General features: G+C 42.8%; 1 protein-coding gene across 4 annotated transcripts in view; it reads left to right on the top strand.

Moving 5' to 3' along the window:
• NT5C3B (5'-nucleotidase, cytosolic IIIB) overlaps positions 1–15,488 on the top strand; it is a 116,384-nt gene that overhangs the window by 62,797 nt on the left and 38,099 nt on the right. Inside the window, exon 1 of one of the 4 annotated variants that reach the window (XM_089674457.1) lies at positions 2,635–2,752. The exons of 2 other annotated variants lie outside the window; for them this stretch is intronic. Coding sequence is in view for 1 of the 2 variants with exons in the window: in XM_089674458.1 (XP_089530584.1) it covers positions 11,625–11,630 (6 nt within the window). In the remaining variant the exon portion in view is untranslated. Of the gene's footprint in view, positions 1–2,634; positions 2,753–11,347; positions 11,631–15,488 lie in introns of those variants that run through there. One more of the 4 variants, XM_089674458.1, reaches the window with a different exon arrangement.

The following is a 15,488-nucleotide window of genomic DNA, read 5'->3' as shown; positions in this document are numbered from 1 at the left end:
ATTATTGTATGTATGATGAATTGTATGACATAAATATACCTGTGTGCGTACAGCTTTATACCCAGTTAGAGGATACCCGGGGGGCGGTAAAACATGGCTCATTATTGTATGTATGATGAATTGTATGACATAAATATACCTGTGTGCGTCCAGCTTTATACCCCAGTTAGAGGATACCCGGGGGGGCAGTAAAACATGGCTCATTATTGTATGTATGATGAATTCTATGACATAAATATACCTGTGTGCGTCCAGCTTTATACCCCAGTTAGAGGGTACCCGGGGGGCGGTAAAACATGGCTCATTATTGTATGTATGATGAATTGTATGACATAAATATACCTGTGTGCGTACAGCTTTATACCCAGTTAGAGGATACCCGGGGGGCGGTAAAACATGGCTCATTATTGTATGTATGATGAATTGTATGACATAAATATACCTGTGTGCGTCCAGCTTTATACCCCAGTTAGAGGATACCCGGGGGGGCAGTAAAACATGGCTCATTATTGTATGTATGATGAATTCTATGACATAAATATACCTGTGTGCGTCCAGCTTTATACCCCAGTTAGAGGACACCTGGGGGGGGCGGTAAAACATGGCTCATTATTGTATGTATGATGAATTGTATGACATAAATATACCTGTGTGCGTCCAGCTTTATACCCCAGTTAGAGGATACCTGGGGGGGGGGGCGGTAAAACATGGCTCATTATTGTGGCGAGCGGAACTCCACTTTACGTGTATTTTTTTCTGAAATTTTGTGATAATATCGTGTGACATCCAAAAATGTATTCTCTAGGATCTCTGATTTCACATATCATATTTTGGGGGTTTATGTAATCTTCAGGATTAAAACGATTTTTTAAACGTGTGCAGATAACGCAAAAACAGCTCTGACAGCAAAATGGATAAAGGACAAGTCGGACACTCCCCTTTCCTGAGGAGCAGCCAATCGGTGCTCATCACACTGCAAGGTCTCTCCCCTCCCTGCTAGTCCTGGAGACGGGGGAGGAGGAGATAAAAAGCGCAATGTTAAAAATATTAAACCTTTAAGTCGCCATACAGCCCCTTTTGTTTTTAAAAGCCCCGACATTACTTAACCACTTCCAGTCCGGACACTTTCACCCCCTTCCAGTCCGGACACTTTCCCCCCCTTCCAGTCCGGACACTTTCCCCCCCTTCCAGTCCGGACACTTTCACCCCCTTCCTGTCCAGGGCAATTTTCAGCTTTCAGCGCTATCACACTTTGAATGACAATTGCGCGGTCATGCAACACTGTACCCAAATTAATTTTTTACCATTTTTTTGCGACAGATAAAGCTTTATTTTGGTGGTATTTATTCACTGCTGGGATTTTTATTTTTTTTGCTATGTAAATGAAAAAGTCCAAAAATTTTGAACAAAAGTGTTTTTTTTATAAAATTTTGCAAATAAATAATATTTCATCATAAATCTTGGCCAAAATGTATTCAGTTATCTTTTTAGTAAAAAAACAAACAAATTAGTTTATAGCCAAAAATTATAATTTTTAAACATTTTTTTTTACATTTTATTATTATTTTTTATTTATTTTTATTTTTTTACATACTGTCATGGTGACACTGTACTACTTGTGGGGGGGGGGGGTGATGAAGATTTTTTTTTTTTTTTTTACACTGATTGCTTTTACACCCATAGGATGTAAAAGCAATCATTTCTCTTTCTCTGTGTGCATTCCTGCACTCATTGAGAAATACAGAGTGAGCTGTGATTGGTCACAGCTTGTCACATGGTACAAGGCTGTTGTGAATAGCCTTGTACCATGTGACCTCTGTGATCATTCACAGATTTCACACGTAGTAAGCAATGATGTCACAAGTGACATCTTGCTTACTACTTTGCATGTGATCACTGATTGGCCAATCAGTGATCACATGATCGGGACCTCGTACAGAGGTCCCGTCCGACGATCGGTGTTTCACTGTGTCCGGAGGACACAGCGGGCACCGGATCGCGGTGCTGCGCGCTCCCAGAGAGCGCGCACAAGCAGGGTGCGGGGAGGCCATTCATAAACGGCCACCCGACCCTGTACTGCCACCGTCCGGCCGTTTATATGCAACGGCCGGTCGGGAAGTGGTTAAAGCAGATTTAAATACAGTTTTGGTTAAATTTACGTTTTTGTATCAGGACAAGTAGATTGTCATGAGGGACAAGTAGATTGGGACACCGATTTAGTCCCTGGACAAGTAGTTTTTTCAAAAATTTCCACACCTCTGCATATCTCCTCTAGGTAATATCTCAATAAGGCCCCATTCACACCTCAGCCTTTTGTAGCACGACGCTCAAAGCTCCAAAACACTCAGGGGAAAAAAAAATCAATATTACTGTATGGAGATGGTTCACATCTCCACTCCAAGTCGCCTGGAGCAGAACGCCTGAAGCTCCAAAAAGTATTGGAAGTACTTTTGTAGCTCAAATTGGGCAGATTTGCATGTTTTTGTCGCTACGGTCAGATGTGAATGGAGCCTAAGTGGTGTCAGTGTTTTTTGTACACTTTAGACCATTTTATGTTCCACATGCATCATTGGCAGCATTTATTATGGTAACAGAACATCTCAGCTGTTTGTGATTTTCAGGGGACATGCCGGACTCGTCTACCTTTAAGTTCAATGGAATTATTCCTGGAGGGACCGTTTGTCTGAGCATCTGGTCGCGGGACGGCTGGAGCGATCTTGTAAAAGCTGCAGCTGAAGGAAACCTAGCAGAGGTATAGGAGAATTTAACCATTAGCCGCCCGGCCAATGGCCGTTTGGCGGCTTCAAATGTGTCTCTGTACTCCGGGTGCACGCCATTTGGCGTGCTCCCGCACATGCACAGTTTGCGCTAATGCAGAGCGGCGCAGCAGTGCGATCTGTCAGCGGCCGTGCACCTCGGACACGGCCGATGACAGATCCGAGTACCGGCTCCCGTTGCTGGTACCATGTGACCTGCTGTGACCAATCACAGCAGGTCACATGACAGTTGTATACAATGGATGGCTTCATTCATGATGCCATCCATTGTATACTAGTGCCTAGCTGTGAATGGTCACAGCTAATCACATGCACATGTCATGTGATTAGCTGTGACCAAATCACAGCTAAGCACAAAAAAAAAAAAAAGCCGAATGAATCGATTTCATTCAGGTAAATGCTTGCTTATAGCAAAGTAATTCTTTGCTATAAGCAAATTGTGTAAAAAAAAAAAAAAAATACTGATCACTTCCCCAAAGTAGTACAATGTTACTATGGTAACATTGTACTACTTTGGTCATAGTAAAATGTGAAAAAAAAATCTTAAAAAAATAAAAAAAAATGTAATAAAAAATTAAATATAATAAAAAAAAAATAAAAATAAAAAAATATATATATTTTTTTTTTTTTCATACTGTCACCAGTCAGTGTCCCTGTTAACCGCCATGCCAGTTATATGATGATGCTGTACTGCACTGGTGACAATATGTAAAAAAAAATAGTGAAAATAATTTTTTTCATTTTCCGAAAAATTATGACATAAAAATACAACTTCAAAAAACTCGCCATTCCTCTTATGAAGTACGTCGGACTGTCTACTCTGCAAAAAGGGGTCATTTGGGGATATCTGTACTATTCTGACATTCTTGGACCTCAAGAAATTAGATTGGCCGTCAGTACTTCAGGATTGATCAATATTCAGATCTATACCATAGTTTGTGAACTCTATAACTTTCCTACAAACTAAATAATACATCCTAATTTGGGTTATTTTCACCAAAGACATGTAGCAGAATACATCTCGGCCAAAATTTATGAAGAACAATTATTTATTTGTAAACTTTTATAACAGAAACTAAGAAAAATGTGTTTTATTTTCAAAATTTTTGGTCTTTTTTTGTTAATTTAGTAAAAAATAAAAACCCCAGCGGTGATTAAATACCACCAAAAGAAAGCTCTAGTTGTGTGAAGAAAATGATAAAATTTTAGTTTGGGTACAGTGTTGTATGACCGCGCAATTGTCATTCAAAGTGTGAGAGCGCTGAAACCTGAAAAATGGCCTGGGCAGGAAGGTGTAAAATTGCACGGTATTGAAACGGTTACTGACCATCAATACCTGATTGCTGTCACATTTTGGCCCAAATTTCTGACGAAATTTGATTTTTACATTTTTTTTACTGGACATGTTTAACCACTTGCCAGCCGCGCTGTAGCCGAATGACAGCTACAACGTGGTTGCCCAGTTCTGGGAGGGTGTCATATGACATCCTCCTAGGACACAGCTGATCACGTTATGTGGTAAAAGGCCAATCACAGCGGCCTTTTACCACGTGATCAGCTGTGTCCAATGACACAGCAGATCACCGGGTAAATGCAGTTGTCGGTTATCGGCTGCACTTTGTGACAGCGTGAGGAAAGTACTGCCGATAACCGGCAATTGTCAGAGGATGGATCGGCACCGATCATTAGTGCACTGATGATCAGTGCCCAGCAGTGCCGCCCACAAGTACCCAGCAGTGCCCATCATTGTTGCACATCAGTGCAGCATCATCAGTGCCGCCTGTCCGTGCCCATCAGTGCTGCCTATCAGTGCAGCCTCATCAACGCACATCAGTGAAGCAGACCCGCTATCCTCTATGGGCGGAGGAATGCAAACGAACCACCTGTCCATTTACATCCGAATGTCATCTGATCTGCTAGAGGGATGGAGAACAGATCCTCATCCGTCTGTTTTAGAGGATCGGATTGGATGGAGGCAGGTATAAATGGACACATGTCTGTTTACATCCGCTGCTAATAGAGGGCAATGGATGGTCTGATCGGGTCCGCCTGAAAAACGGACAGTGATAGGGGCCCTAAGGGTCATTCTTCCAACTGACCCCCAATGTAAAGGGAATTCTACCGAGTATAAGGGGCATTCTTACCTCTGACCACCAATGTAAGGGGAATTCTTCAAAGTGTAAGGGGATCCTTACCACTGACTCCCAATATATGGGTTACTCTACCAAGTGTAAGGGGCAGTCTTCCCAATGAACACCAACGTAAGGAGAATTCTACCCAGTTTTTGTACCGAGTGTAAGGGGCAGTCTTCCTACTGACCACTAATGTAAGGGACGGTCCTACTGACCCCCAGTGTAAGGGGCAGTCTTCTTACTGACCACCAATGTAAGGGGCATTCTTCCCACTAACCACCAATGTAAGGGGAATTCTACCCAAATATTATATTGAGTGTAAGGGGCATTCTTCCCCCAGACCCCAAATGTAAAGGTTATTCTAATCAGTGCAAGGAGCCCACTTCCCACTGACAAACCAATGTAAGGGGTATTCTTCCCATTGACCACCAATATAAAAGGGTTATTCTACCCAGTGTAAGGGGCCCTTTTTCCACTAACAAACCAATGTAAGGAGAATTCTACCCTATTGGGAAGAATGTCTAAGAGGCATTCTTCCCAATAACCACAAAGACTCACAAAGACTTTTTTTTTTTTTTTTTGTAGGTCCACACCACCAATGTGCTACAAAATAGGTTTGTGCATGTGAACGTACAGTCATTTTATTTGTTTCTCAGAATTTCAAAAAATTCTGTCTGAACCCTCTGCACACTGCTATACACCCTTTCGAGCAAACTTTGCACAAAAACAAGAATTTTTGATTCACATAAATTGCAATACATGTTTAACCAGTTTCCGCCTGGCCTTTAGTCAAATGACGGCTGGGCGGGACATTCACTGTTCCGAGTGGTTGCCACATGCATGCTCCACGAGTTGCACTGCAGCACGATCTGTTACCGATCAGTGTACCGGCCACTACCGGTACCATGTGATCTCTGTGACAGTTGTACACAGTGGATGGCTTTCATTCATGCCATCCATTGTGTACTATTGTGTTGATCTCTGTGATTGGTCTAGTGATCACATGGTACGGAGAGAGCCAATCACAGCCCATCTGTACCACGTGATTAGCTGTGGCCAATCACAGCTAACGATAACCGCACTGAATTTATCAATTTCATTTGGTAAAAATGCTTGCTTATAACAGTGAAATTCACTGGTATAAGCACTGGTAATGTATAACTGTACTGCACTTGTGAAAACATATTTTTTTTTTGTTTTAATTTCTTCATTTTCCAAAAAATTGTGACAAAAAAATTACAACTTTTAAAAACTCACCATCCTCTTACTAAATATCTTGGACTGTCTACTTTCCAAAAAGGGGTCATTTGGGGGATATTTGTACTGTCCTGGCATTTTTCAGGCCTCAAGAAATGAGATAGGCCGTCAGTACATCAGGACTGATCAATTTTTATAATAATAAAAAAAATATACCATAGTTTGTGGACAATATCTTTCCTGCAGATTAAATAATATACACTGATTTGGGTTATTTTCGCCAAAGAAATGTAGCAGAATACAGTTTGACCTAAATTTATGAAGAAAGTTTATTTATTTGCAAAATTTTATAACAGAAATGAAGAAAAAAATATTTCAGTCCTTTTTCATTTATTTATCAAAAAATAAATAATTCATTGATGATTAAACACACCAAATGAAAGCTCTATTTGTGTGAAAAATGTATAAAAATATAATATGGGTACAGTGTGGCATGACAGTGCAATTGTCATGCAAAGTGCGACAGTGCAGAAAATTGGCCTGGGCAGGAAGGGTGTGAAAGTGCCCAGTATTAAAGTGGCTAAAATGAGCAACAGCATCAAAGTAATCCCTATCTGGACAGTTCTTACTCTGCTCTCCAAAATGCAAACAAACTCTCTGCATACTGCTATACACCCTTTCTAGCAAACTTTACACATAAACAGGGATTTTTAGTTCACATACATTGCAGTGTATGTTTAAGCTGGCCAACTCCGTCAAAGTAATCCCTCTCTGGCCAGTCCCTACTCTACTCTGTGCTCCTGTGGATACTCCTACTCCAAAAACTCCTGTGGATAGAGTGCCAATATGGGGAAAATATACACAATCTGTGGGAGAGCTACAAGGTTCAGGTCTGGTCACTGACCTGCAGTGCAACAGAAATAGGATATATCTATGCTCAAATCCCGAAAATGTATACATATAAATAACCGGCTATAAATTCAGGCGAGCCCTATCCATTTCAACTTCTGGAAACACACAACTTACTGCTACTATTGATCAAGGCGCCCCCTTCTATATTCTTATGTTGCCGTGCTATTTGATCCCCCGGTATTGATTTTGGTGACTGCCTTGAAGATTTGCTGCCTGGATTAGGCCCCTAAAATCGATCAACCATGCTCTCTCTGGGGGCGTCACTAGAACCTTCAGGGCCCTGATGCAAGAAACCATAAAGAGCCCCCTGACCCTTGGCTGGAGCCCTTCCCTCCAAGCCCAGTGGTGGAACCCCAGGGCCCGATCGCAAGTGCAACCTTTGTGATCCTGGTGGTTCCGCCACTGGTGTCAGTAGTTTTTTTTTTTTTTTAGTTATTTTTTTTTATTATTATTTATTTATTTTTTTACCATTTTGGTTTTTTTTAATTATTTTCACAAGCCTCGGTGGGGGGCTTTGGTGAAATATCAGGAGTGTAAACAAAGCTCTGATGTTCCACCAGTCCCCTTCTCTGCATCAACAGCTGCACAGAATAAATGGACAGGAATAGCTCTGTATAGAGCTTCCTGCCTATTCATAAACTGAAGCATAGTAAACACAGTCTATCGATCACTGACTGTCCATTCAGAAAAGGCACATTAACTGGCTCTTTCCCCACTCTCCATCCTGACAGCATCCCCCACAGCAGCCGCTGGGAGCGGGGAGAGGGGAACCCGGTGGAGCTGCAAGGGAGGGGGGGTGGTACCAAGGAGGACATGGGGGGGGGGGTGGAGAGCACGGAGGGTGGAGAGCACGGGAAGCCGGAGAGCATGGGGGCAGTAAACAGGGGGGACTGAACAGCATGGGGGCCAGAGAGCACAGCTGGGGCAGCAGAAAAAAGCTGGATAGGAGGAATGCTGAATGCCTGTGGGAGGGAGAGGAGGAGAAGTGGTCATTCAGCGGCTGCAGGAGGATAGTGATGAGATTGATTCCTCTACATGCAGCTGCCCCCACCACTCCTCCTATCTAGGCATAACGGGGGGCACACGGACCCCATGCAGCATGAGCCTGGGTCACAATTTCGACCCCTGTAGGTACGACCATGGCACTTCCTGTATGTTTCAGGGTTATGAATGTATGGCTGAGAGGCATAGGGAAAAAGTTACCTTATGGCTACTCTAGACTCTCCTATCCATTTTATAGATATGAAGGGATTCCACTCTGTCTCATAGAATTTCCATTTTTTTAAATGTAATGTGAAATGTAATAGGAGGAGCTGAAACACAAAGGTGGACAGGAATATCCAAAACCCCATGAGGACAGAAACAAAATGATGTAGTACGGCTCCGTTGGGGTCTTACTGTCATATACAGTGGGGCAAAAAAGTATTTAGTCAGCCACCAATTGTGCAAGTTCTCCCACTTAAAAAGATGAGAGAGGCCTGTAATTGGCATCATAGGTAGACCTCAACTATGAGAGACAAAATGAGAAAAAAAATCCGGACAATCACATTGGCTGATTTGGAAAGAATTTATTTGCAAATTATGGTGGAAAATAAGTATTTGGTCAATAACAAAAGTTCATCTCAATACTGTTATATATCCTTTGTTGGCAATGACAGAGGTCAAACGTTTCCTGTAAGTCTTCACAAGGTTGGCACACACTGTTGCTGGTATGTTGGCCCATTCCTCCATGCAGATCTCCTCTAGAGCAGTGATGTTTTGGGGCTGTCGCTGGGCAACACGAACTTTCAACTCCCTCCAAAGGTTTTCTATGGGGTTGAGATCTGGAGACTGGCTAGGTCACTCCAGGACCTTGAAATGCTTCTTACGAAGCCACTCCTTCGTTGCCCGGGCGGTATGTTTGGGATCATTGTCATGTTGGAAGACCCAGCCACGTTTCATCTTCAATGCCCTTGCTGATGGAAGGAGGTTTGCACTCAAAATCTCACGATACATGGCCCCATTCATTCTGTCCTGTACATGGATCAGTCGTCCTGGTCCCTTTGCGGAGAAATAGCCCCAAAGCATGATGTTGCCACCCCCATGCTTCACAGTAGGTATGGTGTTCTTTGGATGCAACTCAGCATTCTCTCTTCTCCAAACACGACGAGTTGTGTTTCTACCAAACAATTCTATTTTGGTTTCATCTGACCATATGACATTCTCCCAATCCTCTTCTGGATCATCCAAATGCTCTCTAGCAAACTTCAGACGGGCCAGGACATGTACTGGCTTAAGCAGGGGGACACATCTGGCACTGCAGGATCTGAGTCCCTGGCGGCGTAGTGTGTTACTGATGGTAGCCTTTGTTATGTTTGTCCCAGCTCTCTGCAGGTCATTCACTTGGTTCCCCCGTGTGGTCCTGGGATTTTTGCTCACCGTTCTTGTGATCATTTTGACCCCATTAGGTGAGATCTTGCATGGAGCCCCAGATCGAGGGAGATTATCAGTGGTCTTGTATGTCTTCCATTTTCTAATTATTGCTCCCACAGTTGATTTGTTCACACCAAGCTGCTTGCCTATTGCAGATTCAGTCTCCCCAGCCTGGTGCAGGTCTACAATTTTGTTTCTGGCATCCTTTGACAGCTCTTTGGTCTTCACCATAGTGGAGTTTGGAGTGTGACTGTTTGAGGTTGTGGACAGGTGTCTTTTATACTGATAACAAGTTCAAACAGGTGCCATTGATACAGGTAATGAGTGCAGGACAGAGGAGCCTCTTAAAGAAGAAGGTACAGGTCTGCGAGAGCCAGAAATCTTGCTTGTTTGTAGGTGACCAAATACTTATTTTCCACCATAATTTGCAAATAAATTCTTTCCAGATCAGCCAATGTGATTGTCTGGATTTTTTTCCTCATTTTGTCTCTCATAGTTGAGGTCTACCTATGATGCCAATTACAGGCCTCTCTCATCTTTGTAAGTGGGAGAACTTGCACTATTGGTGGCTGACTAAATACTTTTTTGTGGTGGCTGACTAAATACTATAGGACACAGCGATCATGGAAATTGCGGGATGCACGCCGCTGGGGGTGCACGGGAGGGTGTGTTCTGGGAGTATGTCATATGACGCCCTCCCAGAACTGGACAACTGCGCTTTAGCTGTCATTCAGCTATAGCGCGGTTGGCAAGTGGTTAAAATGAAAAAAAAAGTGAAGTAGAGGCCACATATTCCCTGTGGAGTGGAGCTCCACTCTGCAGCCATTGATTGTTCCATTAAAGCAGTAGTAAACCGCATCCAAAAAAAAGGAAAACTCCCTGCAAGGTAAAGGCATAATGTGCTAGTATGCATTGCATACTAGCACATTATGAAGGACTTACCTTGAAACGAAGCCCTCCAGCGGCATGCTGTCATGGCTCCCCAGGGCTTCCATCTTCACTCGCTCTTCCTTCTGGGTTTGCGAGCTCTGGTCAGCTGACTGGCTGAGCCACGATGGTGTCACTCCCATGCATGCACGCGGGAGTCCCAGGCCACGGCACAGTGCTCTGAAGGAATGGCACAGGTATGTCGCTATCAAACAGGGCTTATATTAATTTTAATTACAGGTAAGCTTTATTATAAGCTTCCCTGTAGGTAAATTTATTACAGAAGATTTTATTACCACTTTAGAGTTCACTAAAATAAAAACAAAGAGTGGAGGTCACATGTTTCATGTCAAGAGTGAAGCTCCAGTCTACAACCAGTCCCCCTTGAAAAGTATACACAGGAAACGAGACCTCGACTTCCTTGACTTGTGTCTATTGGTTGTTTGTTTCAATAAAGTTCATTTTAAAAAACATTTAGAGTGGAGGTCACATGTATCCTTTCCAGAGTAGAGCTACAGTCTGCAGCCAGACCCCCCCCCATTGAAAAGTATACACAGGAAATATGTGACAGGAAGCATGTGACCTCCACTTCCTTGACTTGCTTCTATTGGTTGTTTTGTTTCATTATAGTTCATTAAAAAAAAAGTTGGAGTGGAGGTCACATGTATCCTGTCCAGAGTAGAGCTCCAATCTGCAGCCAAACCCCCATTGAAAAGTACACAGGAAACATGTGACCTCCACTTCCTGGACTTGCGTCTATTGGTTGTTTGTTTCATTAAATAAAAAACGTAGAGTGGAGGTCACATGTTTCCTGTCCAGACTAGAGCTCCAATCTGCAGTCAGACTCCCCCCTTGAAAAGTATACACAGGAAACATTTGTTTCATTAAAGTTCGTTAGATTAAAAAAAATATATATAGTGGAGGTCATGTGTTTCCTGTCGAGTGGAGCTCCACTCTGCAGCCTCTGCTTGTTTGTTACGTTAGAGTTCGCTAAAAAAAAACGGGGGGGAGTGGAGGTCATGTGTTTCCTGTCGAAGACAGAGCTCCTTTCTGCTGCCAGAGCCCCGTGAATACAGAGGCGTGTTGTGTATCTGTGGATGGGTAGAGAGGAGGTTGTGGTAACTCTGGGCCGCTGCTAAAAGGTTTTGGCCTCTAGAGGGGGCTGGCGTCTATGTGCAGTGAAGCATAAGATCTGACAGCAGGCTGCAAGTGAAGGCATTGAGATCAGCTCATCAGGACCTCCATACCCCTCCCCCTATCATCAGAGATGATCGTAAGTACTATGTGTGTATGGCAGCTCACAGGGTCATGCAGTCCTACAGAGATCAGGGTGCACAGAGTAAAGCACATCCCCCAATCTGATCTGTTACAGGGAGGGGGAGTCGGGTGTATGGAGCACCAATCACAATCTCCAATAGGCTGCATCATGGTAAATTAAGTTCAGAAATCATGTTGTTATATTTTGAAATCTGTAACTGTCATTAAAGTCTACCATGTTGTCACAGACTTCCAATAGGGTCAGTACAGGGCAGTCCCCCCATCCAGTGTAACCCCCAGTACATGGTGCACCAGTACAGCCCCCCCTCCCCATCCAGTGTAACCCCCAGTACAGGATGTACCAGTACAGTCCCCCCATCCAGTGTAACCCCCAGTACATGGTGCACCAGTGTAACCCCCAGTACAGGGTGCACCAATACAGTCCCCCCATCCAGTGTAACCCCCAGTACATGGTGCACCAGTACAGCCCCCCCCCCCCATCCAGTGTAACCCCCAGTACAGGGTGCACCAGTACAGTCCCCCCATCCAGTGTAACCCCCAGTACATGGTGCACCAGTACAGTCCCCCCATCCAGTGTAACCCCCAGTACAGGGTGCACCAGTACACTTCCCCCCCCCCATCCAGTGTAACCCCCAGTACAGGGTGCACCAGTACAGTCCCCCATCCAGTGTAATTCCCCAGTACAGGGTGCACCAGTACAGTCCCCCCATCCAGTGTAACCCCCAGTACAGGGTGCACCAGTACACTCCCCCGCCCCCCCCCCCCCCCCCCCATCCAGTGTAATCCCCCAGTACAGGGTGCACCAGTACAGTCCCCCCATCCAGTCTAATCCCCCAGTACAGGGTGCACCAGTACAGTCCCCCCATCCAGTCTAATCCCCCAGTACAGGGTGCACCAGTACAGTCCCCCCATTCAGTCTAATCCCCCAGTACAGGGTGCACCAGTCTAATCCCCCAGTACAGGGTGCACCAGTCTAATCCCCCAGTACAGGGTGCACCAGTCTAATCCCCCAGTACAGGGTGCATCAGTCTAATCCCCCAGTACAGGGTGCATCAGTCTAATCCCCCAGTACAGGGTGCATCAGTCTAATCCCCCAGTACAGGGTGCATCAGTCTAATCCCCCAGTACAGGGTGCATCAGTCTAATCCCCCAGTACAGGGTGAACCAGTCTAATCCCCCAGTACAGGGTGAACCAGTCTAATCCCCCAGTACAGGGTGCACCAGTCTAATCCCCCAGTACAGGGTGCACCAGTCTAATCCCCCAGTACAGGGTGCACCAGTCTAATCCCCCAGTACAGGGTGCACCAGTCTAATCCCCCAGTACAGGGTGCACCAGTCTAATCCCCCAGTACAGGGTGCACCAGTCTAATCCCCCAGTACAGGGTGCACCAGTCTAATCCCCCAGTACAGGGTGCACCAGTCTAATCCCCCAGTACAGGGTGCACCAGTCTAATCCCCCAGTACAGGGTGCATCAGTCTAATCCCCCAGTACAGGGTGCACCAGTCTAATCCCCCAGTACAGGGTGCACCAGTACAGTCCCCCATCCAGTCTAATCCCCCAGTACAGGGTGCACCAGTACATTCTCCCCATCCAGTCTAATCCCCCAGAAATTTTCCGTTTCTGTGTGCATTCCCGGAATGCTCAGGTGTGAATGGGGTCTAAAAATCCCATTGTCTATAGCATTTTTCTCCCTGGGGACTCCTAATGCTTCTTTTTCCCTCCTGACTTTTTCCCTAATGCTCATCCAGGCGCTTTTCCCCCAGGTGCTGCTGCCCCAGGAGCTGCTCTTCCAGACATTTGTCCTTCAAGCACTTTTTCCCCAGGCTTTTTGTCCCTGGCTCTATTGCTCCAGGCTCTGTCCCTCCTGGCTCCATTCGCCATTGCTCTTCTATATATACTGTATACAGACAGAGAAATCTACTATATACAGATCTATTGTATACAGAGAGAAATCTACTATATACAGATCTATTGTATACAGACAGAGAAATCTACTATATACAGATCTATTGTATACAGACAGAGAAATCTACTATATACAGATCTATTGTATACAGACAGAGAAATCTACTATATACAGATCTATTGTATACAGACAGAGAAATCTACTATATACAGACAGAGAAATCTACTATATACAGATCTATTGTATACAGACAGAGAAATCTACTATATACAGATCTATTGTATACAGAGAAATCTACTATATACAGATCTATTGTATACAGACAGAGAAATCTACTATATACAGATCTATTGTATACAGACAGAGAAATCTACTATATACAGATCTATTATATACAGACAGAGAAATCTACTATATACAGATCTATTGTATACAGACAGAGAAATCTACTACATACAGATCTATTGTATACAGACAGAGAAATCTACTACATACAGATCTATTGTATACAGACAGAGAAATCTACTATATACAGATCTATTGTATACAGACAGAGAAATCTACTATATACAGATCTATTGTATACAGAGAAATCTACTATATACAGATCTATTGTATACAGACAGAGAAATCTACTACATACAGATCTATTGTATATCCCCTCATGTTTTGCATTGTATTGGTATTCTTCTGTCGCATGTTATGTCCCCCTTTGTAATGTACAGCGCTGAGCGAACCATTGGCGCTTTATAAATACTGTATAATAATAATAATAATAAATTGTATACAGACAGGGAAATCTACTATATACAGATCTATTGTATACAGAGAGAAAAATCTACTACATACAGATCTATTGTATACAGACAGAGAAATCTACTATATACAGATCTATTGTATACAGACAGAGAAATCTACTATATACAGATCTATTGTATACAGAGAAATCTACTATATACAGATCTATTGTATACAGACAGAGAAATCTACTACATACAGATCTATTGTATACAGACAGAGAAATCTACTATATGCAGATCTATTGTATACAGACAGAGAAATCTACTACATACAGATCTATTGTATACAGACAGAGAAATCTACCATATACAGATCTATTGTATACAGACAGAGAAATCTACCATATACAGATCTATTGTATACAGACAGAGAAATCTACCATATACAGATCTATTGTATACAGACAGAGAAATCTACCATATACAGATCTATTGTATAAGAAAAATCTACTATATACAGATCTATTGTATACAGACAGAAAAATCTACTATATACAGATCTATTGTATAAGACAGAAAAATCTACTATATACAGATCTATTGTATACAGACAGAGAAATCTACTATATACAGATCTATTGTATACAGACAGAGAAATCTACTATATACAGATCTATTGTATAAGACAGAAAAATCTACTACATACAGATCTATTGTATAAGACAGAAAAATCTACTATATACAGATCTATTGTATACAGACAGAAAAATCTACTATATACAGATATATTGTATACAGACAGAAAAATCTACTATATACAGATCTATTGTATACAGACAGAGAAATCTACTATATACAGATCTATTGTATACAGACAGAGAAATCTACTATATACAGATCTACTGTATACAGACAGAGAAATCTACTACATACAGATCTATTGTATACAGACAGAGAAATCTACTATATACAGATCTATTGTATACAGACAGAAAAATCTACTTTATACAGATCTATTGTATAAGACAGAAAAATCTACTATATACAGATCTATTGTATACAGACAGAAAAATCTACTATATACAGATCTATTGTATACAGACAGAAAAATCTACTTTATACAGATCTATTGTATAAGACAGAAAAATCTACTATATACAGATCTATTGTATAAGACAGAAAAATCTACTATATACAGATCTATTG

The sequence above is a fragment of the Staurois parvus genome, unplaced genomic scaffold, assembly GCF_062004578.1.
Source record: "Staurois parvus isolate SC_StPar_1 unplaced genomic scaffold, SC_StPar_1.0 ptg000151l, whole genome shotgun sequence".
NCBI classification, from domain to species: domain Eukaryota; kingdom Metazoa; phylum Chordata; class Amphibia; order Anura; family Ranidae; genus Staurois; species Staurois parvus.
This window is presented reverse-complemented; position numbering and strand designations above follow the sequence as displayed.